This window comes from Vitis vinifera, chromosome 2, assembly GCF_030704535.1.
Source record: "Vitis vinifera cultivar Pinot Noir 40024 chromosome 2, ASM3070453v1".
Taxonomy (NCBI): Eukaryota; Viridiplantae; Streptophyta; class Magnoliopsida; order Vitales; family Vitaceae; genus Vitis; species Vitis vinifera.
In genome coordinates this window covers 10,596,109-10,609,578 of record NC_081806.1, presented here as the reverse complement: position 1 = coordinate 10,609,578, position 13,470 = coordinate 10,596,109, and the positions used below count along the sequence as shown (strand labels likewise).

The following is a 13,470-nucleotide window of genomic DNA, read 5'->3' as shown; positions in this document are numbered from 1 at the left end:
TTAATGAAAATCAAGGAGGGAATCGGATTATTATGGTTTCCACCCTGCCCACCTATGACGATGAAGAAGAGAACACACATTAACAGGCTAGGCTCTAATACATTGGAGAATTAGACCATAAGATAAAAATAAAAATAAAATAGTGTCGCCACGTTAACCAATAAAGAAGCTCCGCATGCAGCAATTTTTTGGTACCAAGCATTAATGAAAGAGCTCAAATTTTCGACCATAAAACACAAGCCCCGATCAAGTCCACTACTGCAATTCAAACTGACCCAACAATGCTCAGTTCATGAAAGTGAACTTGATCGATGTTGCTTCAGACCAAACCACTGTTGTTGAGCAATGAAAATGGAAACGGAAAATTGAGGTTGGTTTGAAAGGTCGTTCAAGAAATCCAGGGTAAGCCTCTTACCAAGAAAATGTTGTCTTCAAGAAATCAAACTATTAAACAGTCCAAGCTTTTAAAGCCTTACTTTCTCCATAGTTATCAAATGTAAGCAAGCACACTGAATTTCACAGTGAAGTGCCGAGAAATAATGACATTAACCGATTGATGTTTTAACTGTTGTGTAAATTCTGTACAGCAAATTAGATTTTCACGTGGAATAATTAGTCTATATATGAAAGAACCCAACTTTACCTGTCGTGTGGTAATGGCTTGGCTTGTGGAACTTTGACGAAAACACAAATATGAAGAAAGTGCTCCGGATTCATCAGGTTGTTAACCACCCAAGAGAAAGGTATCTCCAATTTTGGTTCAATCCCTTGGATGCGGACCAGCTTCAACTTGGTTTCAGCATCATCAGATGGGCAGCAACACTCCACATTTTCACGCTGTTTTTCCTCAACATCTTCCTCATTTCTTGTGTTGCTTTCATCGTCTGAAGGGGCTCTTGATTCTTCTTCAAGTTCTATTCTGGATATTTCCTCATCAATTAAGGTTTTTTCCACAAATAACTCTGGAAGAAGAGCTTTCACCGCATCACGTAAGGTGAAGCATTTGTCTGCAGCCCCACAAATACAAAAAGCACACTCAATTCCTAAATCATGTCAATGTCAACATTTGGCATCATACACATAAATGTTCCCAGATATATGCAGCAAGCACCAGCTAAATGGGTCCAGAGTATGCATGTGTGTGAGGATGTGTGCAAGGGAATAACTTTATCATGTATGGTGTACCTTCAAGCAAGACTTCCAAAAGAACCCCAACTAGAAAGATAGGCATTCTCAGTAAGCCTCACTCACCACAAAGGAAATAAGTAACTAAATACATTATGTCATACTAATGATTTTAAAACCATTCCATTTTTAAGATATTCTATTCCCTTCTTACAAAGTGACCAGCCATCTACAGTAATATGGTTGGTAGATTCTTGAGGAATGCACTTTTCCCAAACTTTCCTCACCTTAATCTGAGGAAAATGGGGAGAGAAATCTTTTACCAATTTTCCTTCTTCTTTTCTTAGTATATTTTTTCCATTCACCTTTTTCCATGACATCCAAATATAAGAAAATCATTTTCCTCAACATATTTTTCCCTGCCTTAATACTTTCTAGGAACCAAATATAACCAAAAGGATTGGATAGTCAAAATTTAAGCCTAATATCAAAAGATAGAAGCATGTCTTACAGAGCCTCCCTCACATCTGATGATGAACAGCCTGGATAAGCTACGCCAGTGCACTAACATTTTCTAGCTATGCCTAATCTGTCCGGATGGTCATTCTTTTCTCCTTATATATATATATTTGTGATTGGCCTGTCCAGATGGGAATCCTAATTCCCCAACAAACAAAGTCTAATATAAAATAGTAAAATAAGATTTGTTTTTTTAAAAAAAAAAAATAAGAAAAGAAGTACAAAACCCTAGCAAGAGATTCCTCACATCAACCAAGGCATACCTGAGTTTACCTTCTTCTCTGTGAATCTCAACAGGTCGGTTCATGTAAGAGATTTGGTCCCAACTATCAATTTGAGGTGCATCTTCTAAATCATCAAAATCCTTGCTCACACTCCAAACATACAAACGAACTGGAATTCTACCTGATAACAGCTTAAAAAATAAGACCAAAAAATATGCCCAAAAAAAAAGGGGGAAGACAAGAACACATTCACCAGAAGTTCCAATGAAAATAAATAACACTCACAATTTCTTTACAAAAACATAATTAAGAAGAAACTTTCATAAAAGTTGGGTGGCTAAGCCTTAAAATTAGACACACACTGAAACGAAATCTAGTTGGAAATGAAGCATTCAAGCTATAAGTGGATTGCTGTGCATTGGTGAGCTTTGATTGGCTTCATGGACAATTGATAAGGGTTGCATGGAGCTGATAGATGAAGAAGTGCTCTAAAAGAACAGGTCAGGTGGAACTAAAACTTGGAGTAGTGAGGGATTTGTGGAATCTCATTTTTAATATAAGAGAACCCAGGTAGACCTTGCAACACCTTAAGCTTTTTTTTGATAGGTAAATTTTTTGTCCCCATTGGGACTTTAACTTGGAACCTCCCACAAACCCTCCCCAGCCCATGACACCTTAAGCTTAAGCACATTATTACACAGATTTCATTAAAAAATTATTTTTTTTAAAAGGGACAATCTTTTTAATAAACTTATAAACGTTACACGAATAAAAGCAACCATTATATGATACCTAACATCTTTAAAGTTACAGCTGTATTTAAGCTTATTAACTTGACTGAAAGGCTATCGGATTCATTAAAATTTTATGAAATGATTTTAGATATCAAATGATATGCTCAACAAGAAGTAATTTTGATCTAGTAACTTGATTTTTCAGATAACTTCATAAAGTGACCAAAAATAAAAAATCAAGGTTTATTATAAACATTTTTAAAATTTTCTGAAGTACTAATAAATGTGTTTGGAAAGTAATTTCAAGTTGCAAAATGTTAGTAAAAAACAAATAACTAATGTGCCAGAGGTAGATTTCTTGTTCCAATAGTCATAATCTCAATGAAATTACAAACGGAGGTACATTTGTCTGAAAGGTCAAGCAGAGCAGAAAATAAGGGTGTTCTGTTTAAAAATGGAGTTGAGATGTGAAGGGGCTAGAAAGAACCACACAGCAAAACGCTAATATATGTGCACCACAACATAATGCTAATATATTTGCACCTCATGTGCATCATCTTGAATGCTCCCCAAACAGATGGCTCAAGGAAAAAGGCTGGACGCCCACAAGTATATTGACAATGAACTCAGCATACTCGTAAAAAAAGAAAGTATGTGCATTGGTTTTCTGCTTTATTTCCTTCCCCCCACAAATCTCCAAACCCAGTGCGTTCATCACCTTCCCAGAAGAAGCAATCAAGGTGGGAAGGATGGGATAGAAAGAGAAAAAACCCCATTTTAATAAGAAATGGTAGCAAAAAGGTTTCTCCACTTGTAAAATTAAGAGAGATTCTGTTACCTGTCTTGACTGGTCCACCAGTATCCGTTTCACCGGTGTTTGTTCGAGATTTTAATAAGTTTGAATTTGGTTTCCCTACATACTGATCTCCAACTTTTTCAAGTTTAAGCTTAGATGAAACCCGTTGGTAGGCCTCCATATTACCTGCAATGAAATATGTGTAAAAATGTTGGAATATAATCAGAGAGACAAGTATATGAGAAATACCATATTCAACAACCAAAAGGTGATCAGATAACGATCACTCTTTTAATAGGGAAAACCCAAAAGTATTCCTGAATGAAATTCTGAGAGCCCACATATAGATCAGATTTCCATTGTAGCATTTTTTTTTTTTTTTTGGGGGGGGGGGGGGGTAGGTAAATTTTTGCCCCATTGGGACTTGAACCTAGAACCTTCCACAAACCCTCCCCATCCCTTTACCACTTGAACCAGGCCTCAAGGGCTGATTTCTAGTGTAGCATTCATGCCTTGTTGCATTATGATTCCCAATTCTGCACATGTGGGCATGTCTGCATGTGGGTTGCATCATACAGATGTGTATATATATATGCAAACAAGTGTGCAGATGCACACACACACATATAAATCAAGATATGAGAAATGGGCGTTTAACAACCAAAGCAACATGCTACTCTTGTGTCAAGCTAATTCATGTTAAACCAATCTTTTTTTTTTTTTGGTTTTGCCCCCACTAGGACTCAAACATGGTACCTCCCACCCAATCACTTACCGGGTGCACCCCCTATTTTTGGCATTTCTTAATTCAATTTGCCTTTGTCTATCAAAAAAAAAAAAAAAAACTATTATTAATATCTTTTTTTGTATAAGAAAAACATTTGTCGAAATGGGTCTTTCAAGAGAAGCAATTTCCAGTTAAGAAATCCAAAGAGGTAGAAAAGCAGTCATTTGCATCATGCGTCTTCCCCGGTTTCATTGATCATCCTCCCAACTCGAACCAACCCCTGTAGGAGATGAAAACAAAGTCTACAGATGGACTAGACCTTTACTGACTCAATTTGGTTAGAGAGAAATGATTGGGCTTGCAAAAGAATTTTGGTAATGTGGGTCTAAAATACCATTTTCCATTGGACTCTGTTGCATGAGCTCTTGTTAGTCTTCCTCTTTTATTGCAAAGCTAATAAGATCCATGTAATCCCGCAAATCATTATTCAGGCCCTCCCAATTTTGAGCTTGATTTGTAACTGTATATGGAATGTGCGACTGTGATTCAGCATAACTTTAATCAAGCTCTTTTTCCTGTTTGGATCCTGATTCTAATCAAGATTCAGTGGCTAGGTTAGAAATATTTTCAGGTATTTCTATCTCCAAGTTCAAAAATCTCCTTTAGTATAATGTTTTGCACAAATAAAAGTTCCAGTAAATATGAATCTGCTTTAGAATAATTTCCTTTGACAAAGTTCAATTTAGCAAACATTTTCAGTTTTTGGAATTTCGAGCCACTCTAACTCTCAGTGTCAGGTTACAAGTTCCCTCTTGTCATTATAATTGTGAAAAAGGTATGTCTATAAGCCAAAATGTTGGTGTATGGAGAATAATGGACCCTTGAAAAACAAATTATTTTTATCTGTTATTGTTTTCTTCTGGGTCCCATGCCCAGAAGGTGAACTCCATTCAATATTTCTTGAACCTCTCAAACCATAATGAAGAAAATTATTCCCACATTGATACAAAGTTCAATGGATTAAAAAGGCTTATGATGCTTTAAAGACATTTTCAAATCAATCAAGACTAAACAACTCTTTTTTTGAACACGGCAAGGGTTAGATACTATCTGTTTGCCTATAATATTAACTTATCACATGAACCAGATCTAGCCTCAAAATTCAAGATAATGGATCACTCTCTGCCTCCCTATAGCATGTCCAGTTTCTAATAGTCCAGGCAAAGAAATTTCCACAGGCAACAGCAACTGTCAAACAAACACTATTTTAGGATTATGATAATCCCATCAAGCCATGCACTCCACAACTCCTCCATAGAGAAGGTTTCCGCAATGCCACTTGACAAGAATGCATCTATCAAAAATTCATGAAAAGAGAAAAGCATCTAAACAGAGGATCAAAGGTTCAACAAGATCAGATCCACATGCTCATTTGGATTTGTTGCAAGCAAGAATACCTTACTTGAAAGCTGAAGAGTGAAAAAATCAAATTTATTACTACAGAGCTTCATACTGCTCTTTTTTGGTGGAAGATTAACAATGGTTAATTCAGAAACATGAGAAATACATTTGATAAATTGCCTATCTCTCTCAATCTAACTTGCTCAAATCAATTACAGGGAGAATGAGTTAATGGACTGACATACATTGCTGCTTATGCATAGTGTTGACTAATACTTGTACAATTGATGTCTTTATATATAACTGCAGTTAATTTAGCAGAATGGAAACATTGAAATATTGCAATCAAGATTATATGAGCAAGTGAATCCAACCAATTATAGCGAATTGAGTAAGAACTGCAAACTCTTGGTTTAAAATGGCAGCAAAATCTGACATAAAACATCCATAAGAATAATTCTTCAAGTAACACACATTTCAATTTTATCTGCTCTTATGAAAAACAATAAATCTCCAATTTTTTCCAGTCTTAAGTTATGACATCAAGACAATTGTATCTCTGTGTGTGTAGACACAAAACAAAAAATGCATTTGCTCCTAATCAATAAGCAAACATACCTTACTAATCACCCAAAAAAGAAGAAGAAGAAGAAGCAGACATACCGTTTAACACAGAGTGCCAGAGCTCCATCTGATCAGATTGTGACATGTTCATTACATTCTTGCAGTTCCCATTGACTATATATGCTGCCTGCAGACATGATTAAGTACTGTGAAGAACAATCTTAATAAGATATTCATGTTGTTCAGTGCATTTCCAACAAAGACTAGTCATTCCCTGCCACCCACCCAGAAAAGATTTAAAAAAACCAATAAAATAATAATAAAGGGGATCAAGGGAAATAAGTAAAGTGAAGTAAAATGCTAGCCATCTGAGGCAAAGGGCTTTCACCACGATAAATTTAAGTGTTCTATCTTCCTAGTGAATAAGTTTATCCTATTTCATTCCCTGTCCACCTTTTTCTCCTCAAGATTGGGTTTTATCCCTACCTAGCTTAGGCACCATGAGGGTTGAAAAATTAATAGTGTTGATTGTTGAAGATGACACGTATATTGGTTAAGTATTGAATAGGTAAAAATGTGTATATTTGTATTGCCTTACTATAGTCAGGTTATCGCTTTGTTTTTCACCTATTGTTTTTTGAGAGCAAGAATCTTGAGTAAGCACTAAATAAGAAATCTTATTATAGGCTCACATGCAAAAATTACTTGGTTCAATCATCACTTCTCGGGATGTTCAAGCATCAAGAATATCTGTTCGGTATTGTGTGCTGCCACTTATGCAAAAATGCTACTGGTCCTTCCCTCATGATAAGGAAACATATTAGCATGTTCTCAAGGTCAATATAGGTCTACCCAGTTATATTAAAAGGCAAATAATAAAAATAGCAATGACAGAAAAAAGAAAGGAAAGAAAAGGAAATGGAAAAGACACATTGAAATCCATATTAAATAAACTATATCATTGCTCCATTCACCATTAAAAACGCAACACCCACCAAATATGGATACTGCGAGACCTTGAAACCAACCCAAAAATAAAAACAAGCACACAAAAGAAAAAGACAACTAACCTCTTTCAATGAGTTAATAAAGCTCCACTTAACACTATCTTCACCTTCGCATGGAGTCAAAATATTACCGGGGTATCCTCTAAAATGTACCTACAAAGAGAAATCCAAGCACTGAGAATCAACCTACAAAAGTAAAGAGATACATATGGTCCAAATGATAGAAATCAGATTTATTCCTCATCAGGTAACTATAATAAGGTTTAAAATCTCATTTGCAGTTTACTGAAACCATTTGACCATTTTCCTATACCTCACCCTTTGAACATTTTCCAAAGAGAAGAAAATGGAATCCGGAAAACTAATCTCACCCTCTGGTGCCGTTGCATTAGTTCCGTGGGGCCTTCTCACTAAGGCACTGGCTAACCCTTTCAGCCCTGTACTTGCCCTTTACCACCCTCCTCTGTGGATTGTCCCACACTTTCATATCATCACAGCCATTTCCCACTAGATCTTCATTTGTAATTTTTTTTTTTTGATAAGTAAATCTTCATTCGTAACTTATTTTAAGCACACATCATTTTGTTTAAACTAGGGATATTAAAAGCACAAACTATATAACTTGTAGATAAAAAATATTACTCACCTAACACAATCAAAACTAGGGATATTAAAAGCCCAAACTATATAACTTGTAGACAAAAAATATAATTCACCTAACACAAGCTTCCTGTCCAGCTTGACCTTTCCCTTCCCAGGCAAAGCTTAAATTTGGGCTAGGTTGGTCAGGTTAGAATTCAACTCGACCCAAATTGCTAAATTGCCCAAGAGCCTATGCCATGCTGCTGTAAGCATTAGCATTTATGGAGCCTAATCAGATGCTTAGAATTGATCAACAGCAGCTCCCATCATTCTCCTTGGTAATTTCAATATTTCATACTTCAAATTAAAACTTGCTTCCCGCCTCTTGTCAGAGTAGTTTTGAATATGGATCTAAAATCGTATTTTGTCATTATTTTGGTGGGAAAACACTCCTTGAAGTACCAAACTTTTTTGATGGTTTGAAGATAATTTTTTGTCACCATAAGCAAATTTGCTTCTCATAAAGAAAATTTGAAGAACATAATTTTTGCTACAATCAGCAAATGAACATGTAATAGTGGAATCACAGAGTCCAAACAAAGCTTAAAACTGTAAATTATTGATGTTACCACTTCAAAAGAGATTATTATAACCCTTTTTCAAATTGCATCAATGCAGCTGTTTTGATGGTTTGAAGACAAATTTTTGTTACAGTCAACAAATCAACTTCTAATAGAAAAATAAGAAGGAAGGGATGAATTTTTTAAAGGATAGTTGAGATCAAAATTTGCATCCATTCAACAGTTGTGATGTTTTGAAGATAAATTTTTTTGTACCATCAGCAAAATCAACTTCAAACAGAGAAAATTTGAAGAAGACAAATTTTTGTTACCATCTGCAAACTAACCACTAATAGAAGAAGAATCACTAGATCCAAAGCTTAAAGCTGTAGATTATCAATGCTACGAAGAGATTCTTGCAACCCTTTGTCACCTATGCAACTATTTTGGTGCTTTAAAGATAAATTTTTGCCACCATCAGCAAACCAACTTCCTCAGAATAATTAAAGAAGAAGTTAAGGGTTTGCTTAAAATTAGATTTACGCTTAGCAAATGTTCGAAAATGGATTATTTAGAATTGCTTCTAACAATAGAGTATTTTTTAGAACAAATTTGACTTATTTTCACATGTTCTTTGTAGGGTGTTTCTAAGGAGCAACTGAAAACATGAAGAATAGGCCTAGTATTTTTGCATACACAATGTTTTAAAGGAGAATAACTCCACAAAACTGTTTTTCATATTTCAGTAGTTAATTAGAATTTTGTTCCTAAAACTTCTTTGTTCTTTTTTTGATAGGGAAATAAAACCAATATATTATCAATGCCCAGCATAAGCACACCCAAGTACACAAGTTGTATGCAATGGACATCAAAAGGCAAAACACAAAAGAAATGGCAATAAAACAAAAACCCCTTCATGAAGATCCTAACTACTCTATATAATATAATATGGTTAGGGAACCCTCATCTATATTCAACCTAACCTACAACAAAAGGTTACAAAGAAATATAAGTTTTAGTGCTTAACCAAACATTTCTTTGCTTTTAAATGTTCTCTAGTTCCTCTCCTTCCATAATGTTCAAAATACACACAACCTCTAGACCTTTCAAATTTTGCCCACAAAAGAACCATACACCCTAAAAGGGTTTCTCTTACCGAACTTGTCATTGCCCATATAATCCCAAACAAGGAAAATACCAAATTCCAAAAACACCCTAACTCTAACACAATGCAAAGGATGTAATCTATTGATTCTTCATCTTTCTTACTAAGAAAACATTGATTCACCAAAGATCATCCTCTCCTTTAAAATTGATCCAAGTTAAAATCCTCCCCTAAGAAGCTTACCATGCAAAGAACCTACTTTAGTTGGAACCATCAAATTCCAAATAGCCCTCATAGAAAACACTTCCACTATTTCCTACCACCAAAAAGTGTAGGGGGATTTGATTGAAAATTTACACTTCCTTATATCCATCCATTCCATTTTATCTTCCTCATCCCTTCTCATAGTCTTCCTTTCAAGCCTTGAGAGAAAGGCTTCAACCCTTTCCATCTCCCAATCATTTAAATTCCTAGAAAAACAAGGGTTCCAATGCCCTCCCTTGCATTACTAATCCCATATATCCACCACCCAAGCATCTTTTGTAAAAGTTAGGAATATAATAAAAATGGAAAATACCCTCTTAGAGTAGAATCACTACACCATTTATCTTTCTAGAACTTCACCCTTCCACCATTGCCAACCCTGAATGAGATTCTAAAATTAAAATTCTCCCAACCTCTCATGATGGTCTTCCACAATCCAATGCCAAAACCACCCCTACTATCTTGGGAACACCAACCACCCTCCTCTCCATACTTCTCAATGATAACCTGCTTCCAAAGGGACTCATTTTCTAAGGCAAACCTCTAGATCCACTTGCCTAGCAATGTCTTATTAAGGGTCGATATCTCTCTAATACCAAGATCTCCATAGCATTTCTCTTTGCAAGTGATCTCTTATCTCACCAAGTATGGTTTTTTCTTTAATGAACCCCTACCCCACAAAAAGTCCCTTTAGATCTTCTCAATACTTGAACTAGCCTTCTTAGGTAAGACAAACATAGACATATGCTAAATGGGCACGCTTGACATAGTGCTCTTGATGAGAGTAAGCCTCCCCCTTTTAGAAATATATCACCTTTTCCACATAACTAGCCTCTTATGAACTCTCTCTTCTATCATATTCCAAGCAACCCTCGATTTATAGTGGGATTCTAGAGGTAGACCCAAGCACAAGACTAGGAGTTCACCCTTCCTACACCCCATCTTGGCCACCCGTTCCTCCAAGAACATTGCCCATTGGAATTAATCCACTTTTCTCCAAATTTATCTTCAAACTTGAGTTGGCTTCAAACCACATAAAGATCCAACTTCGAGAAGGTACTTCCTCTTGACTAGCTTCACAAAAGATAAAAGTGTCCTCAACAAATAAAATATGGCACACCTCCACTCCTTTGCTTTCCCCTCCACTTACAGACTACAGTAACCCCTAAAATATATCCACCACCAAAAACAGTTAAGGACTACTATAAAACACTTATTTTTTAGAACTATTTCCAAAAAAATTGTCAAACAAACCCTAAATTTTTTGTTAAAAATCAATATCTAAGAAAAGAAGAATCAAACATTCCAGACTAAACTTGAAGTAGTAAATCATCAATGCTACCAACTTCAAAAGAGATTATCACAACTATTCTTTTAGTCTAAACACCCAAAGATTATCACAGCTCTTTTTTCAGGCTAAGAATCAATTAGTGTCTCACCAAAAAAAACTAAAAATACTTAGTCACTACTAACATGAATAGGAATGCTACCAATAACGAGGTTCTAGTAAATAGTGTGCCCATATCAAAGCAACTGAAGGATCCTACGAACCAATGGTAACTTTTTTTGCATGGGCTCACAACCATAATCTTAGGTTTAGGGAGAGGTATTCTTCTCCAACCAATTAAGAACCATAACCTCACTACAAACCCACAAGTGTAGGAGACAGACAGTGTGTGGACACAGCAATGTTAAAGAAGTGAAACTCAAGAAAATAGCATGATATTAAATAAATTCTATACCGTCAAATTCCAAGGTCTTTCTTGTTCTGCACATAGAAGATCAAAAAGAACTCCTGTTGGTATATGCCTGTAAGAAGAATGTATAGCCTTAGTCAATATTTTTCATCCCAAAGTAAGGAAAATTATTATGCAGGTTTTAATATATCTTGAGTTCTTTTAATCATTATGCAGCTAGACAACTATGGAAAATTATTACTTGTCCAACAGCTTGACCATCAAAACAGACTTTCAAAGAGCATGAGAAAATAAAAGTAAATTATTTGGACTCTCCATTTGAGGAATTTGACTCAGGACAGCACTGTTTCATTAGAGAGTTTCACAGAAAAGTAACAAAAAAAGGAAAGGGCACTGAAGGAAATGCCACCAATCCACACTCCAGGCATGCAATTCAGGGATTTGCCTCAGTTTCAAATGTAAGTAAATAGAAAAGTGGGTTCTGTATTGAGTAATAAAATAGACAAGCGTAAAAGAGAAAAAAAAAAAAAAAAGAAGAAAAAGAAGGGGAAACAGACAGGTTTTTGCTCCTAACCAAAAATCCAAGTTAAACCTTCCGGAACTCTCCCACTGCCAGTAAACCAATATTTCTATGTTGGGCCATTTCCTTTAGTGTCAACAGTGTGTTACTTTCATCCACAGATACAATTTTTTTAAGAGGTGAGATAGAAAGTCATGTATCAATATCATTTATATGAAGGAAAATACATCATACCATTTGAGTGCCAAACCTTTATACTCAAACCAAATAGTATCTACACCAGGTGGAAGTGTGCTACTGAAGTGTGGCTTGAGTAGAGGAAGTAACAAAGGTAAGTACCCCATCCGAGGTGCTAAGACCTGAAATCACAAAATAAGTCAACATAAGCAACTAAGAAAAATTAATGTGGAAAGAAAGAAACAGTTTCCACAATTCAGGACCAGTTGAATGAGATTACGAACTCTTTTCCCCATTCAACTCTTTCATCTTCACTCAAAGGTAACCCTTCAACATGGTATATAATACCACTGGATCATTTTTTGTTTCACTTATATCACTTTTTTGTATGTAATAGAGATCTTTTAGGTTTATCTCAACTGAGAAATCATTACCTTAAGAAAAAGAAGAAAAAAAATAATCCTTCAGTCATTTTCAAGCTTTAAACTTATAAAAATGGCATTGCCTTGTTAAACATGTATTGATTTTTTGAATCACCCACTCCATCAGGGAAATTAGCTGAAAATTATAATTTTTTTTCCAATAAGAGATAGTTTTCCCTAAGAAACCTAGGCTTCTTTTGGATTTCAAAATAAGGTAGGGAAAAGGAGGAAAGAATTAGAAATTAAATTATAATGAAACATATGAAACATTGGTACATATTTTAAACTCATTCTCTAATAAAATAAAATTGTAGAGAGATGAACACAAAGAGCTTTTGAGATTGCTCACTTGCCCTAATTTCCTAATAATCTGTCTTAATGCTTAGTCTGTTGAGGTTGAGGATTAAGAGATCAATGATATGCTTCAAATTATTAAAAAAAATATCTTCAATTTGAAGAAAGAATAAGATTTACTTGAAGATTGATTGAAAAATTGACAGATATTGTAATGAAATCGGAAAGAGAGAGAGAAGAGAGAGGAGTTACAAGAGCAGGAGAAGGATGAGGAAGAGTGGTGACTTCGGATTCATGGAGATGAATCTGGAGGGGAATAGCCCCTTCCCAAACATACTTTTGTGCTTCTCTGCCCATAGCTTCTACATCCATCTCTTCACCTCTTCTTCCCCGGAACGCACCTACGCCCTTCCTCTTGCACGGTCCTTCACTCCTGATACAAGGTTTTGAGGTTTTCAGTTAATTATGACATCTCCATTTTTTTAATAATAAATGAATAAATTACATATCTATACAAGTTTATATATTTTTTCTTCCCAAAATACCCGCATGATACCATTATTGCCCCTCATATCCCACATTTTTATAATTTAAATGAAATAATCATACTCAATTTACCTTAAAGATCATAATAAAATTCACCTTTATATTATTTAGTGGTTATATCCAAGGTTTGAAAAATCGGTTGTTTTCCCATTTTTTCGAAAATATCGGTGATTTATCTCATTAATTCTATTTTAAAAATTACTTAG

The 13,470-nt window shown here is 35.2% G+C and overlaps 1 protein-coding gene across 1 annotated transcript; it reads right to left on the bottom strand.

Annotated features, from left to right (window-relative positions):
* Positions 1-447: 447 nt before the first annotated feature.
* LOC100249011 (autophagy protein 5) lies at positions 448-13,198 on the bottom strand. Its single transcript, XM_002276568.4, has 8 exons — positions 12,971-13,198; positions 12,060-12,184; positions 11,351-11,417; positions 7,161-7,250; positions 6,190-6,277; positions 3,441-3,584; positions 1,918-2,049; positions 448-1,007 (listed from the first exon to the last, which is right to left on the bottom strand). The coding sequence occupies exons 1-8, from the start codon at positions 13,088-13,090 to the stop codon at positions 640-642; spliced, it is 1,134 nt and encodes a 377-aa protein (XP_002276604.1). The 5' UTR covers positions 13,091-13,198; the 3' UTR covers positions 448-639.
* Positions 13,199-13,470: the final 272 nt, after the last annotated feature.